Genomic DNA, 18808 nt, shown 5'->3' on the forward strand with positions numbered 1-18808 from the left:
AGGAGGAGGATGGGATTCAAAGGGAAAGCGATATGGACCCCATGGAGTAAAGGAGGATGTTGTCAAGTTCTTTGTCAGAAGCAAAACTTGGGGATCAAAGATTTAGTCCTAAGGTTGGCATTACTTGGAAAGTATACGCCAAGAATGGATTAAGATGTAGGTGTTAGGTCACCGCATGTCGGGGCCAACACAACTTCGAGTGATATCTAAAAGGAGGCAAGCGAAGAATAGGATTCTGAAGAGGATCCTAAGGGAGGAGATATCAGCGTCTCCAAGAAAGGGGGATATTGAAGCTTGAAGATGAAGGATCGCACGAGGTGCTCTTGTTCACCAGCAATACAGTGTATGATACTAGTAGAGGTGGTGTGAACCAATCTATATATGGATGAATTTTCATGTCGTCTCTCAGAGAGTCAATTGAAAAGTACCCTTTAGGAGTTTGGGAATCGGATGGAGTTCTTACCAGAACAAAGATGTAATTTTATATCACATTCCGGAGAGTATGGGGATTAGGTTGTGACATTCTAAGTTGGTTTGTAAAGCCATGGTATGAACTTTTGAGAACTTGAGTTCAAAGGAGGTTTTCTTTTTTGGAATGGAGGATGTTTTAATTGGGAATTATATTTTGGTTGTTTTGTTGCATTGTGTGTATCTATGTGTTTGATTTTGTTATTCTGTGTTGCATTTTGGTATTATGTGTTTCGTTTTGTTGTTACGTGTTTCATTTTTGTTAATTTGTCCGGATTGGGAGTATGGAGTGGTTGGGGACACAAGTACGTGATCAACCAACTATTATGTTAATGACATGGATAATAGCGCTATATACGCTAGGATTTGTGACAGTATGGTCATAGGATTGGGTAGAAATACAAACTTCTAGCCAATCTAATGGATCTGGGTATGCATTAATATGGTATGCTAGTTAGGATGGGATAGTTAAACTATCAAAATGAGACAAATAATAAAAAAGGATTAGTTTGATATGCTCAATGCTAGGTGGGGATTCATTTTTACAACGCTATAATAATGGTGGTTGTTAATGTCTTGGGGATTCGTGAGGTTGTGGTAGGTAAAGATCACTGTAATTCCACTATGGTTCAGACGGAGGATTTTGTACTGGTAGGTACTTATTAGAATGACGCTGAGAAAGGATAGTGGGCTGATAAAATCTTTAGCAGTCTATTCGTAATCAAGACATTGTTTTACGAGGGTGTCATTTGGAGGAGTTGCTGGTGTTACACTTAGAGGAGGAACCAAAGTTTCTACACTGTATAAAAAAAGTGGAAATTTTTTTTTTTAGGGTTATCTTTCGCAACAATTAGCTGTTGCTCCGACATTGATGACTAAATGGAGGATGCGAAAGGTTTCAAATTCAATTGAAATGAGACAAGGAGTTAACTTGACACTTACCCATAATAGAAAAGTAGGGTGTGTTAAGGATAGGAAAGTGAGACTGAACACCTATATAAGGAAGCGGTGCATGGTGTGTGTGAAAAAGTCATAATGAGTTGACCTTCGATAAATGGAATTACCGGTTAATTTTATTATCGGTAAGTTTATCACTAACTGGTGATGCATAGATATAGTTTCTGGGTTAGCTTTTGACAATGCTTCGATGTAAGCAATGGGTGCATACGAAAGCTGGTGGTACCAGACCAGTTGGTACTTTCTATAGACAAACAAGAAGGAGGATATAAAAATTAAGATTCAGATCTCTTAGTTCTTTATTTATCCTGGTGGAAAACAAAACGTTTCACGGTGTGAAGCCGAGGTTTGGGGAATTGGCAAGCAGAGGGATGTAGTGATTTTGATATCATTTCTAATATGATTGAGATGGACCATTCAAGAATCCTAGACCCTTGTAGACATTTTCTATGTTCAACTGATAGACCCTTTTCATGGATTTGGATTCGGATTTGGTTAGGATGTTGGTTCGTTTCTTTATTAAGTCAGCTAAATTCTGGTTTATTGCGAACTGGTGGGTCATCAGTTCATCTGAATAGAGGGGAATACAAGACGACTTAGATGCATCAAGTTGGTGATTCACACTTTGCATTAAGTTCTGTTCGGGGGAAAGGAATAGGTAAGTGGACGTTCTCAACAACCGATCTTATATTCCTATCTTGCGACTCATTGTTGAGTTCATAGTTGTAGTTGCGCCTATATAATAATGACACAGGCTATTATCACGGAAATTAAGGAAGTCAACTGCAAATGTTGGGGTTGATCTTCGTGGAGGTGTTACTTTACTCCACTCGATCTTAAGGTGCTGACGGGGGTTTAGTGGTTTGTGCTAGTGCTGTCAAGATGGGTTGCGATTTAAAATCGGCACTTCTTTTCAATGCACTGGGATGATTATAAGGTACATCAGGATATCAAATGTCTGGTTAAGTGAACCGGATAATGTTGGATATATAAAAATTTGTCTATCTGGATGGGTTGGTTTTAGATTAATGTTATACGTTTGATATGTAGGCTCGGACTATGGGTAATTTAGTTCTTTGTTCAGTTTCAAATTGGTATATGATTAAATTAAGGCATGGTTGATTTGCTAAAGTTTAACTAAATAGACTTAAGGTGGCATGGTTTTTTGCCAAAGGCATGGTTAAATTGTCGACATGGTTGATTTTTCAAGTATAATAAATATACTTAAGGTGGCATGGGTGATTTGCCACAAACATGGTTGATTTGCAACGGTTTAACACAATATACGAAAAAGGGGGGCATGGTTTATTTGTCAAAGTATAAATAATTATACTTAGGGAGGCATGGGTTAGTTGCCAAGATATGACTCAATCTATTCATACTGATAGAGCGGAGTCCACACGAGAACGGAAATGAATTTTTAAAAGGAATAATTCAGGGTTTCGTGAATTCCGAGGACGGAATTCCTTTTGTTAGGGGGGAAGAATGTAATAACCCTAGTTTTCAAAAGGATAAGATTGGAATTTAAATTTGTTTCTATGTGTCAAATTGTTTATTGAATAGTGGTTTATTTTGTTTTACTTAAATGAATTTTTTTTTTTTATTGTTTGTATTTTGTTTTAATTATTGTATTTAAATTGTGTGGTTTGTTTAATGATGTTATTTAAGTGTATTTTATTTCTTTTAATTGAACTACTTGTTTTAATTGTTTTAAATGGTTTACTGGTTTATTTAATGGAATTAATTCGGTTACATTAGTATTTATAATTGTAATATTAAATTAGGGCTTTAGTTTTATGGATCACGTTTTTGGCCGACTAGGGTTTTAGTTGGGTTTTCGGTTTTCATTACATGTAGACTTAGGGTTTATATTTGTCTATATATATACTGTTATAAGTTTACAAAGGGGTTTGGAGAACTCTGTTCGCGTACAGAGACATAGAGAAACAGAGAGGGAATTGTGAGAAACAGAGAGAGTTTAGTTAGGATTTCGGCTATGAACCAAAGCTGAATCAAGGAGAGGAAAAAGGAGTGCTGCTCGTGGGTTGAACCTAGGGCAACAAAGGAGTGGACGACACTCAAGGGGTTGCTGGAAAGTCTAGACAAAGGATGGTTAAAGATTTCAAACTGAAACCTTAAGAGGCAAGTTCTTTCCTTTCTCTCTCCCGTTACCTGTGTTCTATGCATCCTTAGACTGTCTCTAGGGTTTAATTAATCAGTAACTGGGATTTATATGTTTACAATATGCTATGTTGATGATCTGTAAGTGTTGAATTAAATTCTATTACAGTTAGTGCATGTTTAGTTCAGTTCGTTTCTTTAAGCATGCTAAATTGGTATTGTTATTGGTTATTGTAATTGCTTCTAATCACTGTAAACAAACCATGGGGATGATATTGGGATTAGATAAGACTCCTAAGTTCAGTATAGAAGAAGAACATAAGAGGTGGAAGCGACCGGAGACGAGGCAAAAGGCCGTAAAAGTTGCAGAAGTGCAGACGGCTCTCAAATGAGTGAGAGCCGGCTCTCCAGACAGCTCTCAAATGAGTGAGAGCCGGCTCTCCAAATGAGAGAGCCGGCTCTAGGGCAAGGAGAGCCGACTCCCCTTGTGGGAGAGCCGGCTCTAGGCTAGGGATAGCTGGCTCCCTCTTGTGGGGAGCTGGCTCCATGCAAAAAAATGCACCTATAGGTGCAGTTCTAAGGTTTTTTTTGAATTTTTGGGGCTGTGGGGCAAATCTGGAATTGTAATTGGGCTTCTATATAATTTTAAATAACATGTTTAAGTCCCAGGATGGTTAGTTTATTCAATTAAGCTAAATTGACATCATGAAATTTAAATTGCTTAATTGTATGTTGTCTATGGAAGTGAAGGATTTAACTGTAGGTTGCTATTCTAGCAAGTATTACGGGTTGGTATGATTATACTCTAAATGTAATATAGTATAATATGCTCTGTTAGGCATCGGATTTGTAATATATCAGTCCTTGGATTGTTAGTTATTTAATCGCATACTGTAACTGGATAGGGAATATTTAACTGCTTGTTGTGAGTCTAGCAAGTTAAAGGATTGGTATGATTGTACGCAAATATAACTGAATGTAATATGCGTGGTTGGTTTTGTAGTTTAAATTATATTATTCTCGAATTTATAAATTGACACTTTACTATTGATAATGTTGTCAACTGCTGGACTGTATTAGGGGTTAGTTGAACTTTAAGTTAGATAAATTAAAGTATCAATGACATGGATGGATTCTGGATTTTAACTTGATGAAACATTAAACTTTATCTCGTTAATTACATGGATGGATTCTAGATTTTAACTAGATGAAACATTAAACTTTGTCTCATTAATTACATGGACGGCTTCTGGATTTTAACTTGACAAATTAGTAAACTATGTCTCGATTAATGACATGGATGGATTTTGGATTTTTAGTTGATGACTTGTTTAAACTCTGTGTTTATCAACGATATGGATACTGTGAACTGTATTTGATGTACTACTTATAATGTTGCATTGTTTACGGATTATTTACATATATGCACCGGTATGGGACGGTGGCATACGGAGGGATGGATTAGGTCACAACACTAATTCCTACCCATTCATACATACGGAATGGATTAACTAAAATAGTTAAATCCTACATGGTTTCATGTCCTGTCAACTAAAACAGTTGAACGACATACTGGATGGTTGTTTATATTTCTGCGTTAGGGTGGATAGGGTTTTAACTAAAACGTTTAAATCCTGATTATATGTTGTGTCTTGACCAATGAACTATTGACCGGCACAACATTGTATTTGGAAGGAACTTATATATATAATTAGAGTAGGGATTTAATTAAAACATTTAAATCCTGGGTGCTTTCTGAAGACGAGGTCAAACTAGTTGCCAAGCTTCGCAGTGGTGTCACCGCGGCCGGGAAGATCGCTTCGAGCTATCAGGATGACGGTCTTCGCGAGGAGTTTCCAGAGACTGGAAAGAAATGCACTTTCGTGTCGCTCCTCCATTACTACTTTCGGGACTTTCCTCCTCAGGACCAAGAAGGAGAGACCTCCTTCAATAGTCCTAAATGCAAAGACTTAGTTCGTCTCGCCGCTTTTCTTCTATCTTGGCTATCGAGGTTCATTTTTCCAGGTCCTCCTGATGATGGACCGTGTCCGGATCTTATTCCTTTGGCTGTTAGGTTATCCTACGGCAACAGCTTTCCTTTAGCCGCGCTATTTCTTGGTACGCTCTATCATGAGCTCGACTTGGCGTATGCCTGGATAGAATGCTCCGTTGGGCGTATGAGCGTGGTTTTTCCTGTCAACACAATCTTTCTTCAAATGTTCTTATATGAGCATTTTCCCCGTTATAGTCCTCGCCCGACAGCGCTTCCTCGGGACAAAGGTTTGAAGCGATCCTTTCAATGGCATAAACATTCCACAAAAAAGAAATTGGCGGAGTATATTGACAGGGAAAGTTGCTTTCTAGCTCGTCCCTATACTCACGGGCCGTGGGTGGAGTGCTGTGCCTCAAAGGATGGCATGGTTATCTCAGGCAAGTCTCTGAGACGTACCCCAGCCTTGACAATGATTGCTCTGTACACTGCGGGTTACCTTCCTGCCCTCCTTCCTCCTAACTCGGGTGCGGGTAAAGTTTACAATCCCCATAGGGTGGCTCGACAGTTTGGATTGGATCAAGGGCTTGCTTGAGACTATGGATATGGTGCGCGCCAAGACTATAGTACCTATGCCTTGGGATTTCTACACTTCATTGATTCTGAGGAGGCCGAGCTCTTGAGAGATCACCAGATTCTTTATGTTCCCTCGACCTCGCGAGTGGGACGATGGGGAGTGCAAACGAGAGCATACTGGAAGGAAGTGATCAATTCTTTTAAGCAATTTGTGGTTAGCACTCCAGTTCCTGTCCCTGCTCGTTCTTTGTTGAAAGGTGACGCCTCATTTCGTCCTTTCAAGAACACGTCGATAGCGGCTCGCGGGAAGATTTGCAGTACCTCGGGTTTGCTTCCCTTAGTTTCATCTAGTGTCGCAGCGCCCGTGATAACTGTTCGAGCTACAAAGACTCGTCGAGATAAGCGCAAAGTTGATCGGGACGTTAGTACTTTTGTCCCCGCTGCCACTTTTTCCAAAAAACCTAAGGTTAGTGCAAGTTACTGTCTTCGCAATTTCCATCATTTCTTAATACTTAACTGTTCCTTGTTTGTTCCAGAACACCTCAAAGGATCCCCTCCTCGTTCACAGTTCTATTGCTCCCGTGGATGCTGCTCTTCCATCTACTCGAGCGGGGGTGGCTTCGAGCACAAGATCCCACTCTGTGCTACTTAAGAAGACCTCTACTGCAGGTGCCACAGTTCATGTTTCAATAACTCATACTGGCTTGGCAGTTCCTCCCGATCCACTTCACACTCTTGCAAGCGTCCTTGAAGACTCCGAACGAGCAGCAAGAGAGATTCTGGCATCGGACCTAAATCCTCCTGTACCTTCCCGTCGTGGGATGGGGAAAGAGCTAATCCCCTTGGCTCGAGGCTTAGGCCGTATTAACGAGGAGACGGGAGAAGTCAATACCGAGGTGAACCCTGCCTTAAGGACCTTTAACTTTGAGAGAAACCCAACTCACTCGCCTTCAAACACAGGTAAATTAATTATTATTATTTTTTTTTGAAAGATACCTTTGTCTTCATGATGTTACAGACATCGAAGCGACCGCCTCTGATGCAGCCGAGGCAGCTAATGGTTTTGAGGGTCATCATTCTGGTCAACGAGGTGAGGACAGCGACACTAGCTCGCAGGTTGAGATCATCCACGTACTACCGCGAGAGCCTATTGTCGAGCTGCGGGAGATGGTTGAGTCAGCCATCCAATCCCTTCCGCCCCCTGAAGAGGATAGCTTAAATGAGACGGGGAACTCGATCTTCAACGAATCTTCCAAAGATGAGGCCTCAGGCTCACATGGTCCAGAGCAAAATGATCCAAGTGTTGATCAAGTCAAGGCCATGGTTTTGTCCGAACCAGGGCGGGACGCGCATGCGGCCAGTGAGAGACACCGTTCCCTCGAAGGTGACGAGGAGAGGGAAGACACCGAACAAAGTCCTAACAGGCTAGATCAAGGAGATTACGTTACTTCATGCATTTCATGGGGTGGTACTGTTGTCTCGAGGGAAAAGGTAGAGATCTTAGAAGAGATAAAAGCCAAGTATCTGCAAAGTTTTGGAAACCTCGAGGGGATACTGCCTTTATTCCTGGAGTTTGTATATAAAACCATGTGCGAGCTTGTGGTAAGTCTCCGAGGGGCCAAGGATCGTTCCTTATGCAGAAAGGAGCTCGACTCCCTAGATCGCCTTCTTGTAAATCTGAAAAGAGCACAAATTGACGTGACTTGGGCCGAGGAAATCTTTGCGCGAATCAAGGCCTTTGGGGAGCACGAGAAAATGGTGGAGGAAATTAAGGATCTTCGTAATCAGGTCCATGAAGAAGAAGGTATCCTCGAAAATGAGAGGATACGTTTGGTCGAACTGCAACAACAAGTGAATCTGAGGGAACAACATATCACCTCTTTGAAGAACGAGATCGAGCGCAAGTCGGCACAACTCGGCCCTGCCCTTCTAGCCCTAGGCGATCTACCTTAATGATGTATTGATGAGAACAGTTTATGTACAAGGAATGGATCAGTTATTCGTGAACGGTTTTTTATTAATGAAACAGTTCTTTTTTCTTTTTTTTTTTTTTTTTTTTTTTTTTTTTTTTTTTTGTGTTATCCATTTAAATGTATAGTAGTTATTACAGATGCCATTTAAATGTATAGTAGTTATTTTTATGATATGGCGATTATGAAAGACTTCTTCCAGGGGCAAGAGGTTAGAGACGCATACCAACACCCATTCAGAGTTTCATTACACATGCCTTTATGACCTTTACCAGAGATGAGGTCAATCCAAGAATTTGGTTCAAAGGGAATTACTCAGACATTAGACATTGATAGGGAAGTACAGGGTCCCTTGGGCCTTTAATACAGTAGCTTGAAATTCAGAACTTTTAATACAGTCATAGGGCCTCGAGTAAGGCTTACATGTTAAGAATAAAAATTTTTCAACCACTTGGCATTAAGTGTACCCAGTATCTTGTTGCTTCCCACTTTCTCGATGTTATAGTATCCGCTGGGGCTGGCAGCCTTGACTTCGAAGGGGCCTTCCCATTTTGGAGTGAATTTTGGGGCGGCCAGGTTTCGCATTACATGCATTGCGGCCTTCAGGACCAAATCACCTTCTTGAAATGCTCGAGGTCGGACAGTGGCGGTGTAGGCCCGAGCCACCCTTCTTTGATACACCATTATCTTATCCTTTGCCTACCTCCTCCGCTCCTGAAGTCCCTCGAGCTCGCCAATCCGTTGATCGAACTACAGTTGGCTTCGCTCGGCTAAACTTCCAGAAGGGATTGCTATCTCAATTGGGAGCACTGCTTCTGTCCCATATACCAAGGAAAAGGGTGTAGTGCCTGTAGCGCCCCTTGTGGTGGTACGGTAAGCCCAAAGGGCGAGCGGTAACTGCTCAGCTCACTTGTTGTGCTGCTCCTTCAACGTTCTGCTCAAAATTTGAATCAATGTCTTATTAGTGGCTTCGGCTTGTCCGTTCCCCTTCAGATAGTAAGGTGTTGATTTTCGATGGGCCACCTGATATCTTCGAAGAAGCGCACGTACTCTGCTATTGACAAATGGGGTTCCATTATCTGATACAATAACCCGAGGTATGCCAAAACGGCATATAATATTCTCTTTGATAAAGTTTGCCATCGCCAGTTATTGTTGACAAGGCAGTCGCCTCAACCCATTTAGTGTAAACCTCTGTTGCCACCAGTATCCACTTCATCTTTTTTTACTTGGGCGAAATTGGACCTATTAGATCCATGGCCCAAGTGTGGAATGGCCAAGGAGCCTCCGTGGGATAAAACTCCACAGCTGGTGCGTGGATAGCATGGTTGTGAACTTGGCATTCTCGGCATTTTTGGGCATAATCTTTACTATCAGTTTGTATTGTAGGCCAGTAATAACCCAACTGTATGATGCGATTGTACAATTTTTTCCATCCCTATCGTTCGTCTTCGTGTGTTTGCTTCAAGACCTCACGGGCTTCGGTCAGACTGACACCCCGCTTAGCATTACCATCAAAGTCTCGCCTCATTAACTCGCCATTATAGATAAAAAATGGCCCAGCATCCTTCTTAAGCAACGCGGCCTCCTCAGGATCCTGCGGTAGCGACCGCTTTTCAAGATACTCCATATACTTCTGTCTCTAATCCTCTTCAATATTAGACACACATTGGGCTTCCTTGAGTTGGTTTCGGCACTCTGGACATGCTTTTTGAACAATCGCTGCATCTTTTGCCATTGCCAACCAGTAGTAACCATGCCTTTGTATTTTTCGATACAGGCTCAGTGAGTTGTCGCCACACGTGTGCTTATGAACCTCATTTAACACTCAGCTGGCCTCCTGTTTCCCGATGTATCTCGCCAAGGTTCCACCGGGTGCTCTAAAATACAACACTCCGAGGTACAGAGTATAGTTTTTGAGTAATTGCAAGGGAATTGCTCCTGCATTGCCTTTCAATTGGGCTTCAGACGGGCTTCGCCAGTCCTCCTCACTCCTTCATTCAACAAATTCTTCATTATGTAAGTAGGATTCCTCCTTCTTTTAGATTCAAATATCTACTGATTCTCCTGTAATTTCAGCTTTAGATCCCAAGGTTGCCAGGGCATCCGGATGTCGATTGGCTGTCCGAGGTGCATAAGTTATACAGAGCTTGTCAGCATTACTGCTAAGTTTTTGAATGATTGTTTTGTACGCCGCTAACGCCGGCTCCTTGATGGCATATGATCCATCCAACTGCTTCACCACTAAATTTGAGTCACCTTGGACACGTAACCGCTTGATCTTATCTTCCCGTGCTGCCAATAAGCCTAATACTAGGGCTTCATATTTTGCCGTATTGTTGGAGCATCCGAAAGTGAGTTTAAATGATAGATTTTGGACTTTCCCTTGCTCGGGTGTTAGCACTACTCCCGCGCCGCCTCCCGTGGAGGTTGACGATCCGTCAAATGACAGGGTCCACATCATGCTTTGATCCGCACAACAGACCAACCCGAACTCGTCATGGGGCAAGTCATTGTGCACTGGCTCGAAGTTTTTAGAAAGGAATTGGGCTATCAAGTCAGCCATAGCCTGACTTAAGATGGCGCAGGGCGCAAGGCACTGGATATCGAACTCGGCCAACATTAGAAGCCAGCGCGCCACTCTTCCCAAGATAATGGGTCACAAGAGCAGGTACCTCAAAGGGTCACATTTGGTGATGAGGTGAATGGTATGAGCCAAAAAGTAATGGCAAAACTTTTTGGCCGCAAATGCTAGAGATAAACAATGGCGCTCTATCGGAGAATAGCGCGCTTCGGCTCCTTGAATGATTCGGCTTATGTAATACACAGGGCATTCTCGGCCATCCTTTTCCTGGGCGAGAAGCGCTCTTATGGAGCGTTCAGTCGACGTGATGTAAAGCCTGAGGGGGACCCCGATCTGGAGAGCTATCATGGTAGTGGTCGATGCTAACAACTTCTTGAGTTGGTCAAAAGCCTGTCGATGATCCTCATTCCACCTAAACTCGGAGCCTCCTTTCATCAAGGATCCAAAAGTGTGCGTTATCTCGGCAAGCGCCGGTATGAAGCGTCGTAGGTACGAGACCCGCCCTACTAAGCTCCTTAGCTGTTTGAGGGACCGCGGCGGGGGCATCTCCATGATGGCCTGAGCCTTACTTTCCTCAATATCCACACCTTGCCGATGAACCATAAATCCCAAGAATCGGCCAACTTCGACACCAAAGGCGCATTTCAACGGATTCATTCTCAACTTGTACTTTCGACACCTTTCGAAAACACTTCTTAAGTCAGCCAAATGATTAGCCCGAGCTCGTGATTTTACCACCAGATTATCCACATAATCTTCTAATTCCTGTGCAACATATCATGGAAAATAGCTGTCATGGTTCGCTGATAGGTGGCCCCGACATTCTTTAGGCCAAAGGGCATGACTGTGAAGTAGAAATTCCCCATGGGGGTACGAAATGAAGTCTTTTTCGTATCACACAGCGCCATCCTGATCTGATTATACCCGCTATATCCATCCATGAAAGAGAACATTTCGTGCCCTGAGGTGGAGTCTACCAAACTATCAATCATTGGCAGCGGGAAATCATCTTTAGGGCATGCCTTGTTCAAATCTCTGAAATCAACACAAATCCTGATCTTTCCATTCTTCTTCTTTACTGGGACCACATTCGCCAGCCACGTAGGATGCTGAATCGGTTTGATAAAGCCGACTCGCAAAAGCCGCTGTACCTCATCTGCTATTTGTAACTCGAGCTTCGGCCAGAAACTCCTTTGCGCTTGCTTGACTGGGCATGCATCCGGTCGCACATTAAGATGATGAGCCACTACCCGAGGGTCCAATCCTGGCATTTTTTCGTACGTCCAGGCAAAGACGTCTTCAAATTCCTTTAGTAGGGCTATTAATGCCAGCTTTTCATTTTGTTCCAACTGTTTGCTTACATAGATCACTCGTGGCTAGATTGACCTCTTCCAGCTCTCCCTGGGTAAGCCGGACAGACTCGGCTTCCATTTTGACCTCGTCCTCATGACGAGGAGACTCCGCGTGACATGTCTCCACACGGGGGCGCGGCCTCGCCCGATGTGATACCCCTCGGATCCGAGACACGAGTTGATCAGGCTTAGGCCCAAACCCGAGGGATATCAAACAATTAATATTTTATAATGAACACAGAATACAAACCGAAATAAGAAAATAAAGTTTAAGCTGATAGAAACTAAAATAAAATCCTCAAATAATAAAGATTCAATAATCTAGCCCAAAAACCTCCAAGGTTACAACTTGGGAATCCAACTAGTGGACCCCGAAATAAAACTCCAACTGAAACTAAAAACTGAAAGTAAAGATATTCCAAAACTAAATTATGAAGCGAAATCCTACATCGTCGGTAGAATGAATGAGAGTCCCTGCTTAGCACGATCAAGCTTGAGACTGGAACCGTCCGTTACCTGAAAAGAAAAATAAAGAAGTGGGTCAGGCCCACATGCAAGTCCTAATCCAACTGTAATCCATACAGTGCCCGATACGCAGATACACCCTAGATACCCTCAACATAACTACGTAATCCATAAATATACATATATATCCACACTAAGGACATTTACTAGACTATAGTAGAGGTCTCAACCTGAATAGAAGGCAACATGCGAAAACGCACCCAAAGGTGGGTATGAGTACTTAGACCTAACAGGGTACACCTACCTGCTATATCCAGCTACGCATCCACTGCATATACGCACCCTAACCAACGACTCTGAGACTCACGCTCATATCATGGTACCATAACCATATATCTAAAATCCATCCAAAACCATAGTATGTCATTCACTTATTCAATGAGGAGACATACAAAATACCGTCCAGATAAGCACTCAACTTATTCAGTTGAAGTGACTTAATTACAACCAATTAATCCAGAAAATCACTCAACCTAGTCAGTTGATTCGACTTAAACACATTAATGGATTCCATATTTTACAATCCATATTTTCCATCCGGTAGGTTAGGTTAGCGTTTTTAAGCTCAACCATCCCCTGGTATGCCACCGTTCCATACCGGTGCATACAATCCTCCATAATCATGCAGATTATAACCTATAAACAATTATTAAGTGATTTATAGTTCAAATACTCATCCATGTAATTGTAGAAAAACAGTTTATATTCTAGCAATTTAAATCCGAGCAAAAATTCAGTTAATTACAGAAAAGATTTAAATTTGTCAACCATTAATATCCAGAGCATGCATATAACACATTTATTAAACAGATAACCCTAACATGCATTTAGAATCAACATATAAGTTCATGTCAATCCACTGGATTCACAAAGTTTAGCCTAAGCAACTAAGTCTCCTTCCGTCGGTTAATCGTATACAATGTACATAACCTTTCTACAATTTGTTCTGTTAATTCAAAGGTAAGCTTTGATCAATTAAGGATACTATTAACACTTAAAATTAGCTTCTTAGTCACACTGAAAAGTCCCAGAATTTTTAGACATAGTTCAGACCCTCTAAATTCCAAACAGCTCGTTAAAATTCAACTTCAGAACAAAGTTTGAGAGAGAGCCTGCTCTACTTTTGAAAGAGTAGGATCTTGGAATTCTTAGAGCCGCCTCTAAGGAGGGTAGAGCCGGTTCTACCTCTCCTAGAGCCGGCTCTTTGATGGGGGAGCCGGCTCTTTGTATTCCAAAGCCGGCTCTCTCCTCGTCCTCGAGCCTCCTTCAACCTCTGTTGCTCCTACAACTTTCTGCAGTGTTTCCGGCCATTCACAACCTGTCTAGTTGGTTTTAAACTGATCTTAAGAGTTCCATCTAAGTCCAGTATCATTCCCAAGATGTGTTTACAGCAGTTAAATTCAAAAACAGAGGCTACAGATTCATCAGATTTTTCATGCTTCAGGAAACAAATAAATCACAGACACGCACAAACTGTAACTAAATAAATTTTCACACATACAGAACATTGAAATACCATCAAATATACATAAGAAACTCGGTTACTTCTTAATTAAATCCTAGAGGCCACCTAGGTGCACATAACACAAGCAAAGGGAAAAAGAAAGAAAAGAACTTGCCTTTGAGTTTCAGACTTGAAACTCTAAATTCTCAGATCTGTGGTGATATGTTTGTGTCCTAAACTGCAAGTCTGCTTCCCCAGTAACTTGGTTCAACCCAGAGACACCTCCTATCTTCCTCTGTACCTCACAGTTTCTGTGTCTTTCAGAGAACTCAATTCACGTTTCCGAGTTAACTGCTATGAATCCAAAAAAAACCCTAAGCTTACCGCACGTAATATATTTATAAGCTTAACTCTGAACCCTAATCTTTGTAACCTTAAAGCCAGAGCCCATCTCGGCCCATAAACCAACCTAGGATATATACCTACGTCGGCCACCCATGTGAATTGCAACCCTAAATTCACGTAGAGAACAGAAAAACTAAATTTCCATTAAATAAAATTGATTAAACAATTAAATAAACACAATTAAATAAAAAAAAATTAAATAAACAATTACCAAAAATAATTAATTAAGTAGCATGACTAATTAAATAAATAAATCTTAATTAAATAAAACTATTACGCAAATAAGCAAATAAAATGCAAATAAACCATACATTAAATTCTAGGAATAGCCTTTTAAAATTAGGGGTATTACACCCGAGATCGTGCCCCCCGACACCGTTATAAGCGGTAGGCGATCCTCCCGTTGGCCAGACGTACTCTCTTGCAAACGGCCGGCCCCTTCTGACTGGTATTCGCTCCTGACATCTTTTCACTTCCTTGTCGGTCGATGGCCTCCTACTTCGGCAGAGAGTAGGCCTTCAACGGTTGGGGTTCCTCCGCCTCCTCTAGTTCATTAAAGAATGCAGCCTCCACCGTATGAGATTCCCTGTTAGTGAACGGTCGATCAAAGCAGCGGACCGTTACTTGCTTCCCGTTCCAGAACCCTTTCATACACTGGTGGTACGAGGATGGAACAATTCTAAACTTATGCATCCAACCGCGACCCATAAGTAAGTGATAAGAAGTGTCTGAATCAATGACATAGAACTTAACTGGGCATTTGAATTTTCCAATAACCAACTCGGTTGTCACATATCCCTCAGTTCTTCTAATATCACTCCCAAACCCGGCAATTTCAGTCGACTTCCGGATAAGCTTCTCACTTGGCAATCCAGTGCGACAGAAGATTTCCAACGGCATGATATTGAGGGATAAACCATTGTTAAGAAACGCCCGCTTGAGTTCGACCCCATTAAGAGAGGCCGTAACATACAACGGCCTGTTGTGCGGTGTAGGAACACATTTGTCTTCTTCAGTAAAGATTATGGCCGACCCGGTCGATCTTTGAGGTACTGGGAGCGATGTGATCGACGCTACTTCCTTTACACCTTCTTTCGCCGCCAACCACAGGAACTTAGCAATTTCTTTCTGAGCAAGAGGGGAGAAATCCATCTTCTGAAGGATATTTTTGACTTGAGCGGTTTCCAGCAATCGGAATGCATCGAGATCGTCTTCCCTTACCAGCGCGACCTGGGCGACACTGTCCCCATGCTGATGGTAGTCATTGCCGGGGGAGGAAACATCCTCCTCGACTCGTTCTCCATCATTTGCTACGCCGGAGACCATTATTGCAGCCCCTTGATCATGTGCAGGAAACGGTTCCTCCCTCACGTCCCTGGGAAGGAGAATGAGTTCACCATTAGTAATCCGTCTATGGAAAGTATTTCACAAGGCCCAACAATCGTAAGTAGGGTGGCGAGTATGCCGATGATACATGCAGTATTTGGGGTGAGCCATTTCTTCCGCAGTAGGCTCACGAAGAACCTCAGGCAGTCTGATATCTCCATGTTGGATCCACTTCTTAAGAATGGTTTCCATCTCTTCCGGGGTGCATGGGAATGGAGGAGGCGCCTCGTCCGGATTCTTTGTCTGAGGGGCGCGGGCTGGCCTCGCATTCTTTTTGCCATTCGGCTCGTCTACAGTCGAAACCTAAGGTCTACGTCTGCCTCGGTACTCTTCTTGCGTAGTGCCCTGCGCACAGATAGCGAGGTTACTTGCCAAATTCTGAGATGCCTCTATCAAATCGGCAAAAGTGGGTAACTTTAAGTTAATGAGATGGATTCGGTAGGATCCCTGCATGCCCTGTATGCATATCTTGGCCAGTGCCTCTTCTTCGTGGGTTTCGTAACATTCCATGGCTCGATCATGAAATCTATAGACATACATAAGCAAGTCTTTACCAGGTCCCTGAATTTCCTTGGTCAAGGAGAGAGTAGTCACCCTTTCCTCCGCCTGAACTTCGATTGGAAAATCGTGGCTAATTGGTTCCAGGTAGTGAGCAACCTGGACTCTAAATTCGCATACCATTTGTAGGCCCTATCTGTGAGAGTTTTTAAGAACTCTCTAAGTCGCAGTGTGTGATCGTTTCCAAAGGGCCCCAAAGCTTCAATAAACCGGACCACATGCTCCCGCGGATTCCCTTTTCTCCCATCAAACTTGCTAAACTTAGGGGTCAGATACCCCGGGGGATAAGGAAGGAGTGCGATGGATTGCGCATAGGGTGGTTCGAGAGCCGCTTCTTGCATCAGCATGTTTTTTTCATTTCGTAGCAATGCTTGCAGATCCGCCATAGTTACATACAGCGACCGCTGCGCGAGATCTTGCTGACATCAGAGCTCCTCTGATCCCCCATTCCCGCGCCGTGCCTCTCTTCGGCTGGTACTTGGCATACTCAACCTTGCAGGTGCTGTGAGGGGAGTGTTGAAAAGAGTTCGGCGGGCCCGAGGCGGCGCGTCTCGTGACCGTCTACATCGGCCAGTGGCTCGTCTTACTTCAGCTGATGATGAGAGCGAATGTCGTGTCAAGTTTTTTGGGGTCGCGTGTTCCCCAGTAAGCTTGTTGGAGGGGACGCTGCTTGGGCCTAAATCTCGTCGAGGTACCCCTCTATCGATAATCTCCCGCAGTAATGTCACCACTTCTCTTTGCGTGCCCTCTAACTGCTCCATTATATGAGATAAAACATTGTGAGCTTCAACCAGGGCATCAGGATAGATAATCCTAATCCCAGGGAAATACGACCCAGGCATACTCACAGATCCGTTATAGCCCTCATCTAAAGCAGGGCTAGTTTGAGAAGGTGGACTGATCTCCTGTATGCTTAACATATGCGAAGCACTCCTCCCTAGTGAAGTTACCAAAATATTGATGGTAGTTCGTGAATAGGATGAGGAGATCGTTCCATGTAAGCCAAGAGATCTGAGATTAGTATCCAAGTGAAGATCCAAGCAACACAAGGGATTCTCTAGGTATGGAGATTAAAAAAGGGAAGGCCGACCTCGGTACCATGCAACCTCGAGCTTGTCGGAAGATAAGTGTTAATGTGGTGGTTGTGTGTGTTTAAAGCTAATCAACACCCCTATTTATAGTGTTTTCCTCCTCGGTCAATGTCTTTTGGTCCTTTAGCTGAGCCCGTTCTTATCCACAGGTTAATGGTCTCTTCCTCTGACGGATGAGATATTGATGGATGGGCCGCGGCGCTTTGCCCCCCAGTCAAAGGAGGTAACGGCGCTCCCTAATTAATGCGGGTCTCATCAAATGTCTTTCGCAATTAATGCATTGCTTATCCTTTATCGCTCGAGCTTAGGTACCGGGTATCCTTTCCCCCTTGTGCTGGCCTCAGACTGAGGCGACCCCTTAGATCTCAGCCACCTATCCACATGTCCTCAGATTCCCGTGCTTCAGTGGGGATAGGCCCCTTTCGAGGTCCTGCCTTCATGACCTCGCAGGTTCCCATCCCAGTTCTATCCCGAGGTCTTCTTTGCCAAGAAGGGAAACGTGTACATAGGTTAGTCGAGGTTGTTCTTTCAGAGAGCACCCTCGATCGAGCTAGGGGGGGGAGGAGCCCATCCGACTGGAGCGGGGCGCGTCCATAGTAGAGGAAGGGTAGCGACCCCTCTCTCGACCAGTGAGTTCCGTTATTGGATAGGTAGCTCGAAAATACCTAATCCACCGTGGGCACGCCAGGTCAACACTGGCCAGTTGTGCCTATGTTGCAGAGGTGGCGCCACTTAGTCAGCTATCGTGGCGCGGTCATCAACAACTAATATGGTAGGCGGTCCATAAAATCTTAGAGCGTATTTTTTCACGTTAAGAGAATTCTCATTTGTGGGTGGGACATTGTAAAGAAGGAAATTAGAAGCTGTGATGCTCTTTTCGGTTTCAATCCATCACAATCCAAACCAAAAGCTCCAATTTGCAGCAAATGAATGGTTTGATCCGATGTCACACGTGGCGGAGTCCAAGAAAAATTATGCGACTTAAGTTTCATCCACGCAAAAGAAGAAATGGACCCCACAGTTGTCGACGCCGCAAGTGAAACACAACAAACTCCTGGCTCTCTGAGTTGCCTTTACTTCCCCCATCGTCCATGGACAGTGACACTTGTACAGGTACTCTGTGTAACTGTGTGTTGCTCCTTTGTCATCTTTGCAGCGCTCTGGTGATATGTCACACACACACACACATAATCTTATGTTATTCTTCAAACTTTGAATACCATTCGCATGTTTTAAATGTTAGTTTTTTACAATTTCATGAACTGTTTGATATTATTATCTGACTATAGTTTGAATCATTGATTGTAAATGCCATGGTCAATTTGAATATATGCGTGTTTGTTCTTTTCTTGAACTGCTTATATGCGTTTGAATAATTTGT

The 18808-nt window shown here is 43.0% G+C and overlaps 1 protein-coding gene across 1 annotated transcript; it reads right to left on the reverse strand.

The window, feature by feature from the left end:
* Positions 1–10129: 10129 nt before the first annotated feature.
* On the reverse strand, positions 10130–10705 carry LOC132280816 (uncharacterized). The gene has a single exon (XM_059782573.1). It carries the CDS (start codon positions 10703–10705, stop codon positions 10130–10132), a length of 576 nt encoding a protein of 191 aa, XP_059638556.1.
* Between the last annotated feature and the right edge of the window lie 8103 nt (positions 10706–18808).

The sequence above is a fragment of the Cornus florida genome, unplaced genomic scaffold (assembly GCF_030987335.1).
Source record: "Cornus florida cultivar Cherokee Brave unplaced genomic scaffold, ASM3098733v1 CherokeeBrave_3.0.0_Hap2_Chr01, whole genome shotgun sequence".
NCBI lineage: Eukaryota > Viridiplantae > Streptophyta > Magnoliopsida > Cornales > Cornaceae > Cornus > Cornus florida.